Below are 18,223 nucleotides of genomic sequence, written 5' to 3'. Positions count from 1 at the left end.
CTGACTTGAAATAATTGCAATTCATTTGGGATGATCTTATATGCTAAATGATTTTGCAACATCAAATAATAGTATTTTAATAAAATAATAACTCTCCCTCAAAGTCAAAAAATTTTGGATTTCTTCAAAAACCAAAGAACTTACAGAACACTTCACAATTCAACTATTAGTTAAATTTCAACCTCATAAAACTCATTTGGATGTAAAAATAATTAGGACCAATAAGGTATATCGGCAATTGATATTAACTCGAGATAAATGATTTCATCTTAAATGAAGGTTCATGACAATGACACAAGCGAATGGTATAGAAATATGAACACTATATTAAGATTTACAATAACAAATATATCTTTCCAAAATTTACAAGACTAAGTAAAGCCTCCTACTTCTTTGTGGTCAGACCAAAAGTAGCATCAACTATTAGTTTGATAGTGTATCATTCTAATTCCTCCAATATAAGAACCTCAATTACAGCTTCAAGCGAAATAATCTAATCCCTACATCATGGGTAATAGAGGCTAGAGCAGTTAATATAGCTTGATAGTGTATCAATCAAATTCCTCCAATTTTAGAACTCCTATTGTAACTTCACTGGAACAATCTAATTCCCTACATCTAAACTGCCCTTGCAATGGAGTCTACAGCTGTTGATATCAGACACAAACTTATACACAGCAGTATAAATAAATGTGACATTTTCCATGGCAATGCGGTCTGAATAGTCCTATAATTTTTTCAGTGAACAATAAATCGATCTTATTAACATATCATCACCAGACAAGACTGGAACAATCTAATTCCCTACATCCAAACTGCCCATGCAATGGAGTCTACAGCTGTTGATATCAGACACAAACATATACACAGCAGTATAAAATAAATGTGACCTTTTTCATGGCAATGCAGTCTGAATAGTCCTACAAGCCTTTCAGTGAACAATAAATCAATCTTATTAACATAACATCACCAAACAAGACTGGAACAATCTAATTCCCTACAGCCTAACTGCGCTCGCAATGGTGACTACAGCAGCTGATATCAGACACAAACTTATACACAGCAGTATATATGTGACCTTTTCCATGACAATGCAGTCAGAATAGTCCTATAATCCTTTAAGTGAACAATAAATCAATTTTATTAACATCACATCACCAAACAAGAGACTGAAGACAACAAACCTTCTTTACCATTTAAAGGGCACAGATCAAGTTGGAAACCAATTCTGAAATAATCCCTGACCAAAACAAGATAGTGGATGCTTTACATGAGTAAACAATAAAATTAATGTTCTTTGCACAATATCATCAAGCAAAGTATTAAACAAGACAAAGCTTGCTTACCAATGAAAAGGGCACAGATAAAATGTCATCCAATCTAATACATAAGAGTCCCTGCACCAAAACTTTTCCACAAAGTTTGAAGTACCACAAAGCCAGCAAGGGGTAAAACCATGCTTTTACACCACATAATTCACATCTTAAATTAAATAGAACCTCTAATATAAGAATTTTCAAGCGCAGGAAAGAAAAGGAGAGGAGGGATTAAGAAGACCGGCCATATTAAAGTTCCATGTTCACAAGCATCCACAGTGACCTTCTTCGTATCATAGACATATTGATACTACTAATAGAAAGATAGAGAATTACTCTTTAGGCAGACTAACGAACGACCGAGAAAGCCATAAAACGAGGAAAGGAAATGGCAACATGTGAAAAAGGCATCTTCTTCCTTCTTTCGCTGTTACTACAGCAACATCATTTCGCAAGCATTTGGGTGGCTTGGACAGCGGCGGCGTGATTCACCTGCTGCTGCTGGTAGTTGAGCGGCCGCCGGAAGAGCATGATGTGCGGCTCCGGGCGATGGATCGCATAGTGCACCCAACCCCTGCTCTGCTGCACCCCGATCGCCCGCCACTCGTTCTAATGCACCCACCACAAGTCACTCGATCAGGACAACCACAATCAAAGACCACAAGAAAGTTCATACAGGATGATCGAGGGAACCCCCGGGCGCAAGGACGGATTTGGGTTACCTCGGAGAGGAGACGGTTCTTGGGGAGCAGTTTGGCGACCTCCGGAGGGAGCACCACATGCCTGCGCTCGAGAAACAGTAATCGCGAACATTAGAGATTAAATCGAGAAGAGTTCTTGTCGAAACAGGGATTTCGTAATCTCCAAAGGGAAGGGGAAGGCGAGGGACACCTATACTCGTATGTGTCGTCGAAGTACTTCTCCGAATACTGGATCTGACCCATGTCGATGTCACGCCTGCTCGACCGATCGATTTCACGGCAAAAACAGCAAAAAAAGCGAAAAAGAGCAACAAAATCACCACGCTCGAGTCAGAATACGAGGCATTAAAAGGAAGAATCACAGGAAAAATAACCCTAAGTATTTGGAGAGGGAGGAAAGAGGGGGAGCAAACCGTAAGAAGGGGAACGGCGAGAGGGTTCTCAGGACACGAGATAACGATGGAGACGAGGAGCGAGCGAGAAGAACGGCCACTCCTGAGGATCGAGGTGGAGTCTGATATAGAGCGGCGATGAGAAGTTTGACGGTTGTGATTTGATCTGGATGTGAGAAAGGATTACAGGCGAAGGCAGGGATTCACTTGTCAGTTTGAAGAGGAGCGCAGTTTGAAATTTGAAAAACACCGGCATAATGATGAGCATGATTAGGATTAGAATAATAATAATAATAATAATAATAATAATAATAATAATAAATTTTGAAGGAATTTTGCCCAAGAAACCATTATTTTAGCTTTTTCCATAATAATGTCATATTTTTATTTTTCTCCCGCAGATCATATTTTTTATAGTTTTACACTTAAAAAATATGAAGGTTTTTTTTCCATCCTTTTTAATATTTTTTCTTGGTTAATTTGTTTTGATTTAGGCTTAACTCAATAAATATATTTAATTGTAGCATCTATGTTAATATCATTAATATTTGCTCTAAAAAAAGGTTAACCAATTCTAACAATGGTTAAGATTTGTTTATATATATATATATATATATATATATATATATATACATATACATATTTTAGATATTAAATGAGCTCTTAAAGATATATTAATTTATATTTACTAGGAAACTCTTTCGGGTCCAATGCTGATAATAATATTGTTAGTGAAGTGTTTCATATGCATACTTGCAATATTTGGAGATTTGATTATTAGTGGTATATACTTTTTAACAGGGTCTGCAGTACCGAACTATATCGCCTGGTACGTATCGGTCCGATCGGTTGCCGGTACACGGACCGCTTGTTACCGGTCCGAGTGCACTGTAGTACTGTAGTAGTACTATAGTGCTCGGCACACCTGAGTGTACCGCTCGGTATACCATATCGTACCGGTACCGAGCCCAGATCAAAATACCGATACGATACGATATTGTGAACCTTGCTTTTTAACATGAAATGTGTTATATCGATAAACATTCATTAAGAAAATATAGGTTAATTAATTCTACCGGTGGCTAAAATTAATTTATTTAAGTTAAGAATTATAATATCCTTACGTTAAACACCAAATGAATTTTCAAGAAATTAGATAAGAATATCAATTATATTTACGTGGCTCGCCCCTAATAAGATGGAGATAAAAAATATATATACAAAGATGAGAGCAAATATTGGGGGCATTTTATATTACATGATGATGATAGAGAGAGCACTCTACTAAGTCCAAACATGATTAATTAAGTAAATAATTTATTAGTGAAATCATATCGTAATCCTACTTTGTTATTGAAATCACAGGGAAATTAGGAAAAACACAAGAGAATCCGTAGACACTATATTAGGATTATGTTAGGAATTTGAAGAACAAAAGGAAATCAAGAAACATAATTTTATTATCTTGTACTTGGATTCAGGTTGATACCAAAGATCTTAAGTGGCTCTCATTGCAGAGAATAATAATATCTATGAAACCGGAAAAATGGCTTCCTCCTGCCCTCCTAAGCCGTGGGGCACAGTGTGATGTTGAAGTCCGACCCCGAGCAAGCGAAGGCCCTGCCGTCGTAAGTCCAAGTGTGCGCCAAAGGGCATGCCTGCATGAACACCTTCGCCTGCGACGAAGGCTGGCACTTGGCGCGGCTCCCGTACTCGTTGATGCAGCACAGCTTCGGGTCTTGGTATGCGTCGCACGCGCTCTTGCAGGCGATGGTTTTCCCCGCGGAGTCCTTCACACGGAGATCGTCGGGGCAGATGGCGTTGATGTCGCCCGGGCACCCCGTCGGCTGGCACGATGAGTTCTGCGGGTACACCATGGCGGGCACGTTGAAGCCGTGCATGAGGCTGATGTCGTAGGTGTACTGGGTGTCGTTGCCGCTGAAGTTGAGGAAGTCGAGGAGGGTGACGGGCGCCTTGGCCGCCTTCCCCTCGCACGACTGCTCGCCGGAGCCGCAGTCGGCGGTGAGGCACGAGACGATTCCGTGGTTGTCGGTGGTGCAGTAGGTGCGGAAGTACACCCGGCCACGCCAACTGTCGTCGGCGGTGTTGAACATGACCTCATTGGGACCGATCTCGAACATCCCGAGGCCCATGGAGGGGATGGAACTCATCAACACTGTGTAGCTACATCGATTCTCCACCGTGAACTGCCTCGCGTTTGCTCCTGGCAAGCACAAAAGAAAGCTTCCATGGTCACCACAAACTAAGATCAGCAGCAAAGAGGTCGCAGCGACATGCATGCAGTGTTTGACTATGCATGTAGAATAGACTGACAAAGGATTTAACTGATACTAACCAGAAGAAAAGAGAAGAAGAAGAAGAAGAAGATAGCTTGACAGTAGCCGACTTCCTCCTGACATTGTTTTGATGTGTGATGGACAAAGAGACCGTATGCAGCAGATGGAAGAGGGTAGAAAGTTATATAGAAGACGAGATGACTGTTCTTCGCGGAGAAGGTCTCAAAAACGGCAATCAGAATAATTTGTCGTAATTATTGGAGTTATAACAAATTCTTGACATGTTTGAAGAGCAAATTTAATGTATGCATGTCAATAAATTTTTATATATGTCAATCAAATAGTATATATCTTATTAGTGCGATGTTTATGGCATTTGTATTTAACATGTATATTCCTTTAAAACCTTAAAACACACATATATACCATATTCAGTGAGTTAATTACTATTTAGAATTAAATTAACATCAGAATAAATTATTTTTTCCCCTAATTTTATTTTCTCTCGATAACACCCTTATTTCAATCAAATCACCCTTCTTCCTTTTTGGAACCTCATTTATTTTTTATATGCTTGACTAATTTAAGAAATTAATATCAACTATATGATAATGTTAATGCTTTCATGACAAAATTTGTTTAGTTATATTTCAATAAATTACATATATATATCTCCTCAAGGCTAGTAAATTTTATATTTATCCCTCAAATTTTGGGTTTAGTATGTATATTCCTCCAAAGCTTTAAAGCATGCATATAAAATATCATACAATAAGTGGACTATTGATTAAAATTTTGGTTTACATAAAATTTCTTTTAAAAACTGATTATGTTGTTAAAATTTAATGAATATTTAATGAATATTTATTTATTTAATTCATTAATCAAATGAATTATTTGGTGTTTGGGATGGATATTAAAGTCAATGAAGGATTTTAATATTGAAGGGATATATTATATTGTATTTTATAAGGACAAGTTTACATTATATACAGTCATAATAAAATCAAAGTGACACTTTTGGGTAGAAATTGAGTCAATATTGCAAAAAAAAATTCCAACAAAATTGACAGGAAAATTTTCATGCTTTAATTAAATATTAATCCCAATAATTGAACCAATATGATAGGGTGATCAATCCAATATAACCCTAAACTTTGGGGCATAAGGTGATGTTGAAGTCCGACCCCCAGCAAGCGAAGGCCCTGCCGTCGTACGTCCATGTGTGCGCCAAAGGACACGCCTGCATGAAGACCTTCGCCTGCGACGAAGGTTGGCACTTGGCGCGGCTGCCGTACTCGTTGATGCAGCACAGCTTCGGGTCTCGGTAGGCGTCGCACGCGCTGTTGCAGGCGATGGTGTTCCCGAAGGAGTCCTTCACCCGGAGGTCGTTGGGGCAGATGGCGATGATGTCGGCCGGGCACCCCGTCGGCTCGCACGAGGAGTTCTGCGGGTACACCATGGCGGGCACGTTGAAGCCGTGCATGAGGCTGACGTCGTAGGTGTACTGGGTGTCGTTGCCGCTGAAGTTGAGGAAGTCGAGGAGGGTGACGGGCTCCTTGGCCGGCTTCCCCTCGCACGACTGCACCTCGGAACCGCAGTCTCCGGTGAGGCACGAGAAGATGCCGTGGTTGTCGGTGGTGCAGTGGGTGCGGAGCCACAGCCGGCCGCGCCACCCGTCGTCGGCGAAGTTGTACATGACGGTGCCTGGCTCGACTTGGAAATCTCCCAGGCCGATGGAGGGGATGGAGCCGAGCCAGATTGAGTAGCTACATTGATTGTCCACGATGAATCGCCTCGCGTTTGCTCCTCCAGACGAGAAACGCAAGAGAAAAGGTGAGCTTTTATTGGAAACTACCAGTTCAGGTTTCAATGGGAGAAGAGACTTGCATCAAATAGATTGACGTAGCATTTAAATGACACTAACCAGAGGCAAACAGAAGGAGGAGGAGGAGGAGGAGGTAGCTTGACAATGATCGTCTCCCCCCTGACATGGTTTTGTTGGATGATGGATATAAAGAGACCATAAGCAGTCGATCGAATAGGAGAGAGGGGATGACCCTATCGAAAGCGTCAAGTAATTTCGGCGTGAAACCTTGAAGATTATTTTTGTTTGGTAGGCATGCAAAATATGGATGTCGATCAGCAAACACGATAAATTTATACACGGAAATCCATAATATTTCACCTTTGATTTTGGAGCAAACGCGTTGTGGATAGCTTTAGGCAGATTTGATGTCAATACATCTCCCATGTGTAGACAAAAATGTGCAATGTTAGTGGGTTTATAATTCTTCAAAATCTATCTTATAGATTTGTTAATACCAAATATTATAATCCATTTCTAATTGACCTATCAATTTAAGCTGTATATGGATTAATCCCTTGAAAGATATATGTAGAGACCTGTGCTGGTAATTAGATCAAACTACAAGAGAATCATTTACATCTGCATTTTTTTGATCTTCCGAAACAACAACGCTTTTCTATTTCAGCTTCAGGGTCTACAAAGAGAGAAGAGAGCTGCGACAATTAAATAGAAAGACAAGAAGATACTGACGGAGGAGAAGATTGGAGGAGCAGATGGCGGTGGCGCGACGCTTGCAAACACCATACCAAGGGACCCATATCCGCCTTCGCCACCGTCTTGAGTGGTGGCGGACCCAACATAGTTGACTCCGGAGTTCCCCGGCCCCACGCTGTTGTCCCTGTCCCATCAGAAGCACACATTATTATCCTCTATCATCTCTCGCTGCAGCACAAGTGCAATCATTATATAAGCAGCATGTTAGTTTAGATTCTCTTCAGACAAGAGCTCGTTTCTCAGTTTCGCAATGCACCAGGGTAGATAAATATATTTGGAGTTTACTGTTCTAATCATGTTCCTTTCCATGTGATTGAAGCTTAGAAACTAGGCTATTGGTCATTGTCTTCTTCCGCCTATTAATCCCACCTAAGAAGGCTGAATGAGCTATGATCATAGGACAAGTTACAGTACCAGTTAACTCAAGGCTTTACATGTTCATTTTTTTATACACAGATCCAACCATGCAACAGAGACTAATTAACTTGAATCATAATGAGTAATAATTCTAACAATATTAATACTTGAAAACATTTCAAACAAGCAAGATAAATTGCAAATCGCCTGCGGAAAGCAAAACACTAGATCAACGAGTGCTAAATTAAGTCATTGAGGCAAGCACAGTTTGGTAATTTTCTGGATGAGTTGTTGTTATAACTCACAACAAGATGGGATCGTAACTAGAAACACACCACAGGTTTCAAAACAACTTGACAAATGAATGTGGAATTCTGCAACCTTTCATGTAATTCCACTGCACTTACCAGATTGATCTAATTTATTATTAATCTAGCTTTGTGTAGTGCATATAAGATAAAAAAGCAACGTTTAGCTTAGTAAAGACTTCAACCACGAATCCCGCTTCGCTACTTATCCTTTGCAAAAAAAGAAAAGCAATGCTTTTACAACTTACATAGTGAATGTGGAGGTTTGAAGTATAGTGTGGCTACACCGAACCAAAGGATTCTGGATATGGAAACTTAATCTACAACAAAATTTATATTGGCTAGGATTTGTACCTAAGCATGGATTACATGATATGTGAATACACTATATAAGCTTTTTACAGAGATCTAGCTTAGAAACACCAATAAAAATATACAGTTAAATAATGCAATCAAGTAACTGAAAATTACTTAAATCATTATGGCGAATACTCACTTGAAATAGACAGAGAAACAAACAAGATCCTTAGTGAGTTAGTGCCTTTTCTATTCGCTTTTCTAAAGGCTTCCAAGTCAAGACATACCATCTATTTAATCAATTAACTCTACACTTTGTTCAAAGTTGCAATTTTTGTCGGTTTCGCCTATAATAAACGAGACATTGAGAATGGAAGCAGAAAAGGCCTCCATCTAAAGAAAACGGATGCTCTACTTGGATAAACTGTGAGGAGTGCTGTTAGCCTCACAGATAGCTCTTATGTGCGGATCCCACACATCAGATATATAAGTGACAATATAATCTCCACAATGATTTAGTCCAAGTAGCATTTTCCAAGAGAAACAAGTGCTTAGCTTCTTCTGTCGACTTCTTGTTAAACATGAGAAGTACATCTCACATAAGATTAGGCAAACTACACCACAAGACCCCCACCTCTATCCCTCGAAACCCATGTAGAAGGAAAACAAAAAGATTCATTTCCCAACAAGAGTCAAAGATGGGAGACATATTTTTTCCCTCCTAGCAAAACTGGTTAAGCATTCAGCTTTTGCAAAAACTAATCAGTCTATATCTTTTGACAATGGGAAACTAACAACTTCCATCAACACTTGCTGCATTGAAAACTCCACCAGACAACATTTTTCCCACCCTGAGGACAAGTTCGTGTTATTCGGACCAACATGCGCGGACCATGTGGTCCCTAAAAAGATTCTTAAAGGAAACCATGCTCACATGCATCGATGGAGCCTGAAGACCTCAACGTCTCAGAGAAAAGAACACTTTCTTGTGGAACGTTACTGAGACATTTGTCTTCTTTTCATTTTTTTTTATAATATGCAAACCTTGTAGCTACAGTGAGTGCTCCATTTTATCAAACTATAAATTAGTGCCAATAAATTTAAGCCCTTCTCACCCCTCTGTATTCTATTCTTTCTGGGACGATCCATTTTTTCCTGGACACTGCAGCCTTACCTGTCTTAGAGGCAGAGATGGTCCCACAGGCAACACTGTTTTATGTTCTTTAATAAGTTATCCATAGACTTATAAGCTAATATAGGTCACTATCGTTTATAGTTACTCAAGATTATTTACCTAACACAAATAATCTCAAACTAATTCTAGTTTATCTTTGTTCATCATGTTTTATCATACAACTATTATGTTTTTAAATATGGTACAAATCGTAGAACTCATAGGCTGATCTGTTTCTAAGTAACATACAAGCTTAAGAATTCAGTACTCGTTTCTTTACCTGATACATAAATTTTAGTATTGATCTATAATGTAAAATATACTTATGGTATATGTATACCATAATACAGAATGTAAGCCTAAAGCGTCAGAGCGCGTGGGAAAATATACAGCTTTTCCCCCTAAATCTCAGAAGACTTTATGGGCTTACCGTCGATGCTTTAAATAAAGAGCAAAAGCATACCCTAAAGGACACTTGATTCGATTATTCTGTCTCGCCGAGAGGACATTTCCCTCCCTCGACAGCACGCAGAAGATGAGAGCGGGCGGGTGGACTAAAGTACACTGGGAAGTGTGAAGTTACCGATGACCGATTGGTCCCGAGTCCAAAGCAGTGAGGCTAAAAGGCGGAGTAAGGCTGATGTGAGATAAGCACAGGACAAAACTGGGGCACCACAAGCCCAGAGGTTTTTCTGGTTCTTGACCGGACCACCGAACAGCTGTGTGTCGTGTCCGAATTGGAGGCTAAAGAGTTGTGTGTTTGGGTAGCAACGGCTGATTCGCCCATCCCATTTACCCTCGCTAATCGTGTTCTATGCCGTCCAGCTGGCCAAGAGGGATGGGTACGAGACGCTATGTGCACCCACACATACAAGAGAAAAGAAGCCCCAGGAAAGGGAGGACCCGAAGGGGATGGATGAGCCGAAGGGCAAGGTATAGAAGCCAATGCCGGGAGAGAGGGGGGTGTTGTTACCTGGGCCCACCGAGGACGCCCGCGTTGCCGGTGAGCTGGTCGATGAGGGCCGCGGACTTGGGTTCGACGCTCCAGGCCTTGGCGTACTTGGCCTCAAGCCCCTGCCCGGACGCCACGAAGAACGCTCCGTTCACCATCACGTCCCCCTCCGTCCGCCAGTTCCACCCGCTCCAGTCGCTTTCCTCCGTGTCCACCCTCTTCGTCACCTGTTCGACGTTGTTCCTCCATCAAGATTTTAACTACGAAGCAGAGATGCAGGGAGGAGGAGGAGGCAAGACTTGGATTGACTTGCCTCTTTGGCGCCGGGGTTGGTGGGGGCGATGTAGCGGTTGCCCTGGCTGTTGATGGTGGGGTTGGCACTGCCGCCGATGGCGTACATCTGCCACGCCGTGAAGTCGTTGTTCACAACGTGGAAGTAACCGCGCCGGCAACGAGGCATCCGCTGCACCAGCTCCTCCCCGAACCGGTTGAACGCGATGGTCACCTGCATCCCCGAGTCCGGCAGGTAGTCATCGCTGTGACCCAGCAGCATCACCTCATTGTGGTGCGAGAAGTGATTGTTGGAGATGGTAATCCCGGTGGAGCCCATGACGGCGTCGATGAGCCCGTCGGCGCAGTAGGACAGCGCGCAGTGGTCCACCCAGATCTTGCGCCCGCTGTAGATGGAAATGCCGTCGCCGTCGGACCGGGTGCGCCAGCCGTAGTGGGTGGGGGAGGAGCGCACGTTGGCCTCGCCCGCGGGGACGCAGTGGTGGACGTGCACGTTGTGGATGATGATATTGGAGACGTACTGAAGGGTGATGCAGGCGCCGCCGGCGATGTGGACCACGGCGCCACGGCCGTCGATGGTCTTGAAGCTGTTCACCAGCAGCTCCTCGTTGAGGCGGATGGTCATGTCGCGGGCGAAGGTGATCCACAGGGGCCCCTCCTGGATGGCGCCGTACCGGAGGGTGCCCGCGGCGGGATTCACCGGGTCGCGATCCGACGGGTCCGTCACCACGTAGATCGGCCCGCCCTTCCCCCCCAGGGCATCGCGGCCGAAGCCGATGCCGCAGTCCGCGAGTCGCTGCCGGTCCTGCCGCCAGTCCGAGCCGGAGCACCGCCAGCAGTCATCAACGGGGTTGCCGGTGACGCACTGGTCCTTGGCGCCCGCGGCCAGGAGGGCACGCCGGTGGGAGAACTCCACCTTCCTGAAACAGCGTCGAAACGGCCATGACAATGCCCGCAACCGAGAGCAAGGAGACAGTGAAGAGAGCAGGCATTCTGAGGAAAGGGTTACCTCTGGACCTCGCGGGCGACGGAATCGGGGTCGCGGTGAGCGTCGAGATGCAGGGAGGAGTTGGGAAAGGGCGATGCGGCCGTCAAGAGTGGGAATGAGAGCAAGAAAAGGAGAATGTGGGCGGGAAGGCGATGGCGGTGGTGGAGGAGCATGGTTGGTGGTGGTGGTGGTGGTGGTGGGAAGAGGGAGCGATAGCGAAGCGAGCTGAAAGAGGCGGATTTGGGCGGAGTGGGGGTGGGGTTATTTATAATAAAAAAAATGGATATGGGAAATCTTTAATTAATTATGAGAAAGGGAAAAAAAATAAGAATAATGATTTTGATGCGATGAGGGACGACGGCTTGGGAGTGTAATGCTTCATCTCACCCGCATTCACTGAAGAGAAAAGATCTCAGGCATATCTCATGGACAATCGATGTAACACAGTTTCTGATACTTCGTCAGCTGCTCTCTATTTTAGCTTTTACTCCTCTTGCTGTGTCACAAAAGACTTGGCTAAACCATTTATGATGGCTGGCTCGTTGATTTATTTAACTTATTTTTAAGTGAGTTCGATATGATCTTCATAACCTCTGTGTGTGTTTTCCGAAACCAATGTTAATTTTCACATGACATCACTAGGCATGCCACCTTCACTTTATAGCTTAGCAGATGATTGCCCAAAGCTAATTTGATATAGTGGTTGTACATGAAATGTTAAATCTATGTCTAGGAGATGAATGATTTATGTCACTATATAAAATGTGTGCTTCAGGAGAAAAATTAGAGTAGCTATACAGATTGACTCTACATTAAAATGTCATTCACTTCTCTTCATGTTCTCAACCAGCATCATTTGCTTGCTTTGTGTAACTCATCTTAGTCTTGCTTTGCTCATAAATGTCTTGGCCTATGTCTGCCTTCTTAACTAGAAGCATATGGTTCAAACACAGACCTGGACATGCCATTGCTTCATCCACAACTCAGAACAGAAGAAAAAGCTATATCTGACCATAACTCACCACAACTCATAATTATAGAACAATAAGATTCATAAAATATGTTTTCAGACAGCTAAGGTAAGTACACTGGAATGCACCTTTCTTCTGTGGAGTTCATGGTTTCAGCTTCCTTTTCTACACAGGTAACATGGGCTTTGGAGAAATGAACTGTATGCAGCTTTGTATGACTTGGTAGGAGGTCTTAGAACTTGCACTAGAAAGGAGTTCCTACAAAGTTGGATTCATATGAGGCAGAACATATTCTCCTTCCTCTCAAAACCCTGATCTTTTTTTCTTTCTCCTCTACATCCAATCAAACTTTGGCTATGAATCATTAGAGTCTCATGGAAGTATGGCAACCAGTTCACAAGTGGTGGCCATGATCTACTGTCCCCTGTGCAAGGATTCTTTTCTTCCAGGTGGATAATTGTGGGGTGATGGATCAACTGTGGATGTCATGTTTGCAACTCTGCATGCACTAAGATGATCTAAATCAGATGTACTATTCTGGTAAAAAAGACTGGGAGAGTTTGGGGGCTGGTGTTCAAACAAAGAGTACCTGATTAAGACTAGTGGATTACAGATCTATCTATTATTATTCGGTTAACTCTCTCAGCACTGATTACCAGATTGATACCAGTGGAATAAGGAATCATTTTGAAAAGTATTTCTCTCTTGCTCATATTGACAGGACAAATCTGTCTGGGCTCTGTTGTGTTGCATGAGATAGTGACAATATCAATGCTGATGGATTGATCAATAATGGTTCAGGAGAAAGAGTTCATGCATTTCCATAAATTACAAGGAACTGGTTTGGAAAAGCAATTGTGTGCAGGAACAACACAATATAAGCTCTTCTTGGCAGTTCCAGGGCAATTTGTGCAGTTCATTTCAGAACTGATGCAAAAAGAAGGTCCAATGTGATCATGAATATACATTTGACTGGTTAGTGTTTAGGCTTATTGTAGTGTGCCACAAGTTAATTCAGTAGAAGCCCAAAATCACCAGTGACAACTCAAAATGCAGATGATCTACTTCAGACCTTTTTTTGTTGACATTGCATCCTATCCTGGCTTCCCTCCATTGTTTTCAATAGGTGCAAGAAATATTATTTCGCATGAACTACAGATAGATGTCATTCTCACATATAAAAGTTGTCGATACAGGGGACAACACAACCTACAGTCATTTATTTTTTTTCCAGCACAATCAGATGTTAGGTTTCTTGAACAACATGATGAACGAAATCATTACAAAATATCGAAGAAACCAGAACACAAATAATGACACACAGCATACCTTTTGAGAAAGAACCACATGCCTGTGTAGCTCCAATTGAGGGTTTGCCCTGGGGAAGCACAGCATGCTAACTTCATCCCAAGTACTAAGGTCCAATAATAGAGCTAACATATCAGTGGTATCATTACTACAAGATGTTGTATGATTCTTTTAGTCCAAATGGCAATTTTTTTGGGTCTTGTTTTCAGTAATCTTTAGTAGATCTCATATGCAAGTTTAGTTGTCCAAACTTGTTGATCCTCAAAATTATCAGAACTAAATGATGAATTTAATCAGAAAAAGATGAAAAATTAATAACAATGTCGATGAAATATATTTATCTTTCGTGATCTCATAGTTGCATTGACATCTTCTATCATAGAATCATATTATTAGAATACCAACATTTGGGAATGAATAATCATGCAGCACACCGTCAAATGTATCAAAAACATGACTTGCAACAGAAGAAGAAGAAGGAGCAACACCTGAGGCAACGAAGTCCTGGAACAGATGGATCATGTGAGGGCTTCAGCGCCGGCGACGATCTCCAATATCTCCCCGGTGATCTTGGCCTGCCGCTCCCGGTTGTAGAGTGTCGAGAGGGTCCTCTTCAGCTCCATGGCGTTGTCAGTGGCGTTGCTCATGGCGGTCATTCTGGCGGCGAGCTCGCTCGCCAGCGACTCCTGCAGTGCCCTAAGTATCTGGCTGTTGAGGTACAGGGGCAGCAGCGCGTCCAGGATCTGTACCGGGTCCTGCTCGAACTGCAGGATGGGCGAGAAGGCAGGGGTCGGGGTGCGCACCGTCTCCCGTTCGACCGTGAGCTTCCCCTCCTTGGTGGTGAGGCGGAAGAGCTCGTCCTCGGCGGCGTCGACGCAGACACCGTTGACGTCGCAGATCTCGCCCTTGGGGGAGAGGGGGAGAAGGGTGTGGATGACGGGGTCGGACTTGACGAGGGAGACGAACTTGGTGTAGAGGAGCTCCACCTTGTCGACATCCTCGCTGACGAAGAGGGAGAAGACGTCGTCGGCGATGGCCTGCGCCTCTTTGGTGGTGGGCAGGCTGCCGACCTCGAGGAATCGGTCAACGGGGATGTAGGGGCGGCGCTGAAAGTAGGTGTTGCCCTTCTTCCCCACGCTGATGACAGTGGAGGCGATGCCGAGGGCGGAGAGCTCCGCCCTGCGCTGCTCTGCCTTCTTGATGATATAGTTGTTGAAGCCTCCGCAGAGGCCGCGGTCGCCGGTGACCACCACGAGGGCGATCTTGCGGACGGGGCGGACGCGGGTGAGGGGCACGTCCACGTCCTCCGTCTGCAGCTGCTCGTTAATGTTGTAGAGTACCTCGACAAGGGACTCGGAGAAGGGGCGGCCACTGACGACGGCCTCCTGGGCGCGGCGGACCTTGGCGGCCGCCACCAGCTTCATGGCCTCCGTGATCTTCTGAGTGTTCTTCACGGAGTCGATGCGGCCGCGGAGCTCGCGGAGGCCGCAGTAGACGGCGGTGGAGGGCGGCGGGCGCGGGGAGGACGCCGAGGCCGGGGCGAAGAGGAGGCGGGAGGGGGCAAGGAAGGCGCGCGAGGAGAGGTGGGTGTGGTCTGACGGCTTAGGGGAAGCCCACGTTGTGGCAAGATTGGAGCAAGCCATGCTTGTTGATGACAGTAAGAAGATGAGTGGTCGAGGAAGAGGAAGAGGAGGAGGAGGAGAAGGGGTAGAGGAAGCCTCCTCGCTTCTTTGTTCGGTAATCTCTCGTTGGATGGGTGGATGGTGAGGAAGAAATGAGAGGTGGGAGGGAAGGGGGTTTGGATTGGGTGGGAGATAAGGGGAGAATTTGATTGATGGAAAGCTCGTGCTCGAGGAACAATCCCCATCTTTTTTTCTTTATTTTTTTTGGAAGCTTTTAATGTGGTGTTGTGAGAGAGTAGGGTATGTGGTGTGCGGTGGTTGTCCTTTGGTCATGGATTTTTGTTGATTTTGTTCTTTGATTTTTTGTTCTTGATTTTTAATATATTATAATAATAAGGGCATTGTTGTTTAATTAGACTAATTATATATTATTTTTATAATTAATTATATTATTTCGATCTTTATATTTTTTTTTAAATATTATATTGAAATCCTTATATATATAAAAGTGAAATATTTAATTTTCGTTAACTCTAACAATAAAAATATTACATTGGTAATAAATCGAAGTGAGGTAAAGTTAATATATACTCAATGAAAAACTTTATAATATTTTCAATATTTTACTTTCATAAATACAGATATCTATCTTAATATAATTTTTAAAATTATAAAAAATAAGATGCTAAATATCTCTAACTATATAGATAATATGTAATTAATCATATTTAATTGGTAAGTCTTTTGGAGTCCTAATTCACAATAGAAGAAAAATGAAATTGACTTATTATTATTATTATGTTGTGTCTAACAACCATAGTAGCTTCTCTAATTTTTATATTTTATAAAATAATAACTTATTATTATGACTCAATTTTAAAAGATCTAATTATACCGAAAAAATTGACTTCACACATGTAGACTTTTACTTTGGACTCAACCAACTCAAATCATCTAATCATATGCTTAAAATTGAATCTTTAGTTCTATCTGATTAATATGCAATCTGATAAGTTGTTCCTCGTATGATCATTTTACGATAATGTCAATGAAAAGTGAATTTTATCTATTAATGTCCTTTTCAACGATAAAGATCACTCTAATTATTTCTTTCAATCCTTAAATTCTCTTGAGTGATTTTAGTATATATCATTTTTTGTTTTGAATCATCTACTATGCTAACTTCAGTATAAAGAATTTTATGAGCATATTCCCCATATAGTTGTCTTACGGAGACTTGTTATTGACGATTGAGTTAGTATGACTCAATCTTGACCCAAAAGTGAAGAAATATTCGGAAAAACCCTTGTGGCTGCCTTGGCGTGATTGAGGTGGCTCCGGTCTTTGCAACCTCGACTTATATGAGATAGTATCAAGATCAAGTTGAGGTTGAATTTGGCTTCTTAATAGATTCTTACATAAATGTTAATGTTGGGGGAAGTTTCCCAACTTGACTCATCCAACCTACAAGTTAGTTTGAAGGGTTGCATAGAGTGTGAGATGTTTTTGAAAAAAGATCTGACCCCTAGGTCGACGTCAGGGGGGGTCAATTTTTATATTGATTGGCTTGGGAGGATCTTGTATAGTGGCCTCAATATCCCCCTTAGGCATTTTGTCCATGAGGGCGTTAAGTTCGAATGAATTCCCATCAATTGCTATCCCTAGAAACCGATAAAAGAGATGATAGACTCAAATGATATCTTATGGATCGTTGTCCAGCTCATGGGGTCGGTTCGAATGACATCTCATGGATTATTATTCATGAGGGTCGACATATCGTAACCATCCCCACGTTATTGTTCAATGGGAGATGACTCGATCATTTTCCTTTATGCCAGTGCTTTTATAGTGACTAATTCACCGAGGTTGATTATCAAAATACTTCCTGCCACTCTATTGTATATGTTGTTTTTTGAATTCATATGCCTCTTAACATCTAGACTTGTGATAAACTATATTAGCTTCAAATTATTAACATGTGAAACAATCGATCTAACTGGTATAATTAATTATAAAATTAGTTTTATTTATGTCATAAATCATAAATAATATTACAACCAATCATAAATTGGATTTTCTATATACTCCCAATCTTAAATACCTAATTCCAATCTCTTGAATTGTTTTCATATGAGATATTGGATAATTTTTTATTTGAATGTTTTCATCATTCCCTAAATTTGACTAGCTCCTTGTTATATATATATATATATAATTAATTAATTAATTATAATTGGAAGTTAAAAAATATGAAAACAAAAATAAAAACAATTAAATGTTATGACATTTAATTATGCTATCACATGATTATCTCCCATCAAGATATTTGCTAGAAATGTTTTTTTCTAAAAAATAAATAAATAAAAATCTATATGTTAGGATATTGCACAAACAAGATCATTGTTATTGGTAGCATTGCCATCTCTCATCCTCGCATAGAATTCAAAGAGTCTCAAGTTTTATATCCGTTGTTTTCCTGAGATTTTGGAGATATTTAATGGGAGTATCCAGCCCACAAGCAACCCATCACAGCAACATAGATTTGGGTGGACCATTTAATGGACGATTGAACGGGGCCAAGCCACCGTTCGGTCGAGCCTACGGCCCATCGCCATTCCCGAAACACCCTCCCATCGTTTACGCCATCAGGTAAAAGATCGTTCGG

The 18,223-nt window shown here is 42.0% G+C and overlaps 5 protein-coding genes across 5 annotated transcripts; all 5 read right to left on the bottom strand.

The window, feature by feature from the left end:
• Positions 1 to 1,547: 1,547 nt before the first annotated feature.
• LOC135611010 (cyclin-dependent kinases regulatory subunit 1-like) lies at positions 1,548 to 2,527 on the bottom strand. Its single transcript, XM_065106213.1, has 4 exons — positions 2,431 to 2,527; positions 2,208 to 2,273; positions 2,039 to 2,099; positions 1,548 to 1,925 (listed from the first exon to the last, which is right to left on the bottom strand). Exons 2-4 carry the CDS (start codon positions 2,258 to 2,260, stop codon positions 1,761 to 1,763), a joined length of 279 nt encoding a protein of 92 aa, XP_064962285.1. The 5' UTR covers positions 2,261 to 2,273; positions 2,431 to 2,527; the 3' UTR covers positions 1,548 to 1,760.
• A 1,447-nt stretch (positions 2,528 to 3,974) lies between these two features.
• Positions 3,975 to 4,562, bottom strand: LOC103983440 (thaumatin-like protein 1b). Its single transcript, XM_009400653.2, has one exon. The coding sequence runs from the start codon at positions 4,560 to 4,562 to the stop codon at positions 3,975 to 3,977; it is 588 nt and encodes a 195-aa protein (XP_009398928.2).
• A 1,294-nt stretch (positions 4,563 to 5,856) lies between these two features.
• LOC135608806 (thaumatin-like protein 1) lies at positions 5,857 to 6,405 on the bottom strand. Its single transcript, XM_065101850.1, has one exon. The coding sequence runs from the start codon at positions 6,403 to 6,405 to the stop codon at positions 5,857 to 5,859; it is 549 nt and encodes a 182-aa protein (XP_064957922.1).
• Positions 6,406 to 7,091: 686 nt separating this feature from the next.
• LOC135611007 (probable pectate lyase 5) lies at positions 7,092 to 12,051 on the bottom strand. Its single transcript, XM_065106211.1, has 4 exons — positions 11,679 to 12,051; positions 10,692 to 11,589; positions 10,400 to 10,605; positions 7,092 to 7,414 (listed from the first exon to the last, which is right to left on the bottom strand). Exons 1-4 carry the CDS (start codon positions 11,828 to 11,830, stop codon positions 7,204 to 7,206), a joined length of 1,467 nt encoding a protein of 488 aa, XP_064962283.1. The 5' UTR covers positions 11,831 to 12,051; the 3' UTR covers positions 7,092 to 7,203.
• Positions 12,052 to 13,819: 1,768 nt separating this feature from the next.
• On the bottom strand, positions 13,820 to 15,760 carry LOC103982758 (ATP synthase gamma chain 1, chloroplastic-like). The gene is made up of 2 exons (XM_009399769.3): positions 14,425 to 15,760; positions 13,820 to 14,006 (listed from the first exon to the last, which is right to left on the bottom strand). The coding sequence occupies exon 1, from the start codon at positions 15,577 to 15,579 to the stop codon at positions 14,455 to 14,457; it is 1,125 nt and encodes a 374-aa protein (XP_009398044.1). The 5' UTR covers positions 15,580 to 15,760; the 3' UTR covers positions 13,820 to 14,006; positions 14,425 to 14,454.
• Between the last annotated feature and the right edge of the window lie 2,463 nt (positions 15,761 to 18,223).

This window comes from Musa acuminata, chromosome BXJ2-4 (assembly GCF_036884655.1).
Source record: "Musa acuminata AAA Group cultivar baxijiao chromosome BXJ2-4, Cavendish_Baxijiao_AAA, whole genome shotgun sequence".
Taxonomy (NCBI): Eukaryota; Viridiplantae; Streptophyta; class Magnoliopsida; order Zingiberales; family Musaceae; genus Musa; species Musa acuminata.
The sequence above is the reverse complement of the archived record's forward strand: the minus strand, read 5'-3'. Positions and strand labels throughout refer to the sequence as shown.

Excerpts from the sequence above, each read along its gene's own strand:
- LOC135611010 (XM_065106213.1), bottom strand. The coding sequence starts at position 2,260 with ATGGGTCAGATCCAGTATTCGGAGAAGTACTTCGACGACACATACGAG. Across the intron at positions 2,100-2,207 it reads GACGACACATACGAGTATAG|GCATGTGGTGCTCCCTCCGG; the intron begins GTGTCCCTCGCC and ends TCTCGAGCGCAG. Across the intron at positions 1,926-2,038 it reads AGAACCGTCTCCTCTCCGAG|AACGAGTGGCGGGCGATCGG; the intron begins GTAACCCAAATC and ends TGGGTGCATTAG.
- LOC103983440 (XM_009400653.2), bottom strand. The coding sequence starts at position 4,562 with ATGGGCCTCGGGATGTTCGAGATCGGTCCCAATGAGGTCATGTTCAAC.
- LOC135608806 (XM_065101850.1), bottom strand. The coding sequence starts at position 6,405 with ATGTACAACTTCGCCGACGACGGGTGGCGCGGCCGGCTGTGGCTCCGC.
- LOC135611007 (XM_065106211.1), bottom strand. The coding sequence starts at position 11,830 with ATGCTCCTCCACCACCGCCATCGCCTTCCCGCCCACATTCTCCTTTTC. Across the intron at positions 11,590-11,678 it reads GTCGCCCGCGAGGTCCAGAG|GAAGGTGGAGTTCTCCCACC; the intron begins GTAACCCTTTCC and ends ACGCTGTTTCAG. Across the intron at positions 10,606-10,691 it reads CCAACCCCGGCGCCAAAGAG|GTGACGAAGAGGGTGGACAC; the intron begins GCAAGTCAATCC and ends AACGTCGAACAG.
- LOC103982758 (XM_009399769.3), bottom strand. The coding sequence starts at position 15,579 with ATGGCTTGCTCCAATCTTGCCACAACGTGGGCTTCCCCTAAGCCGTCA.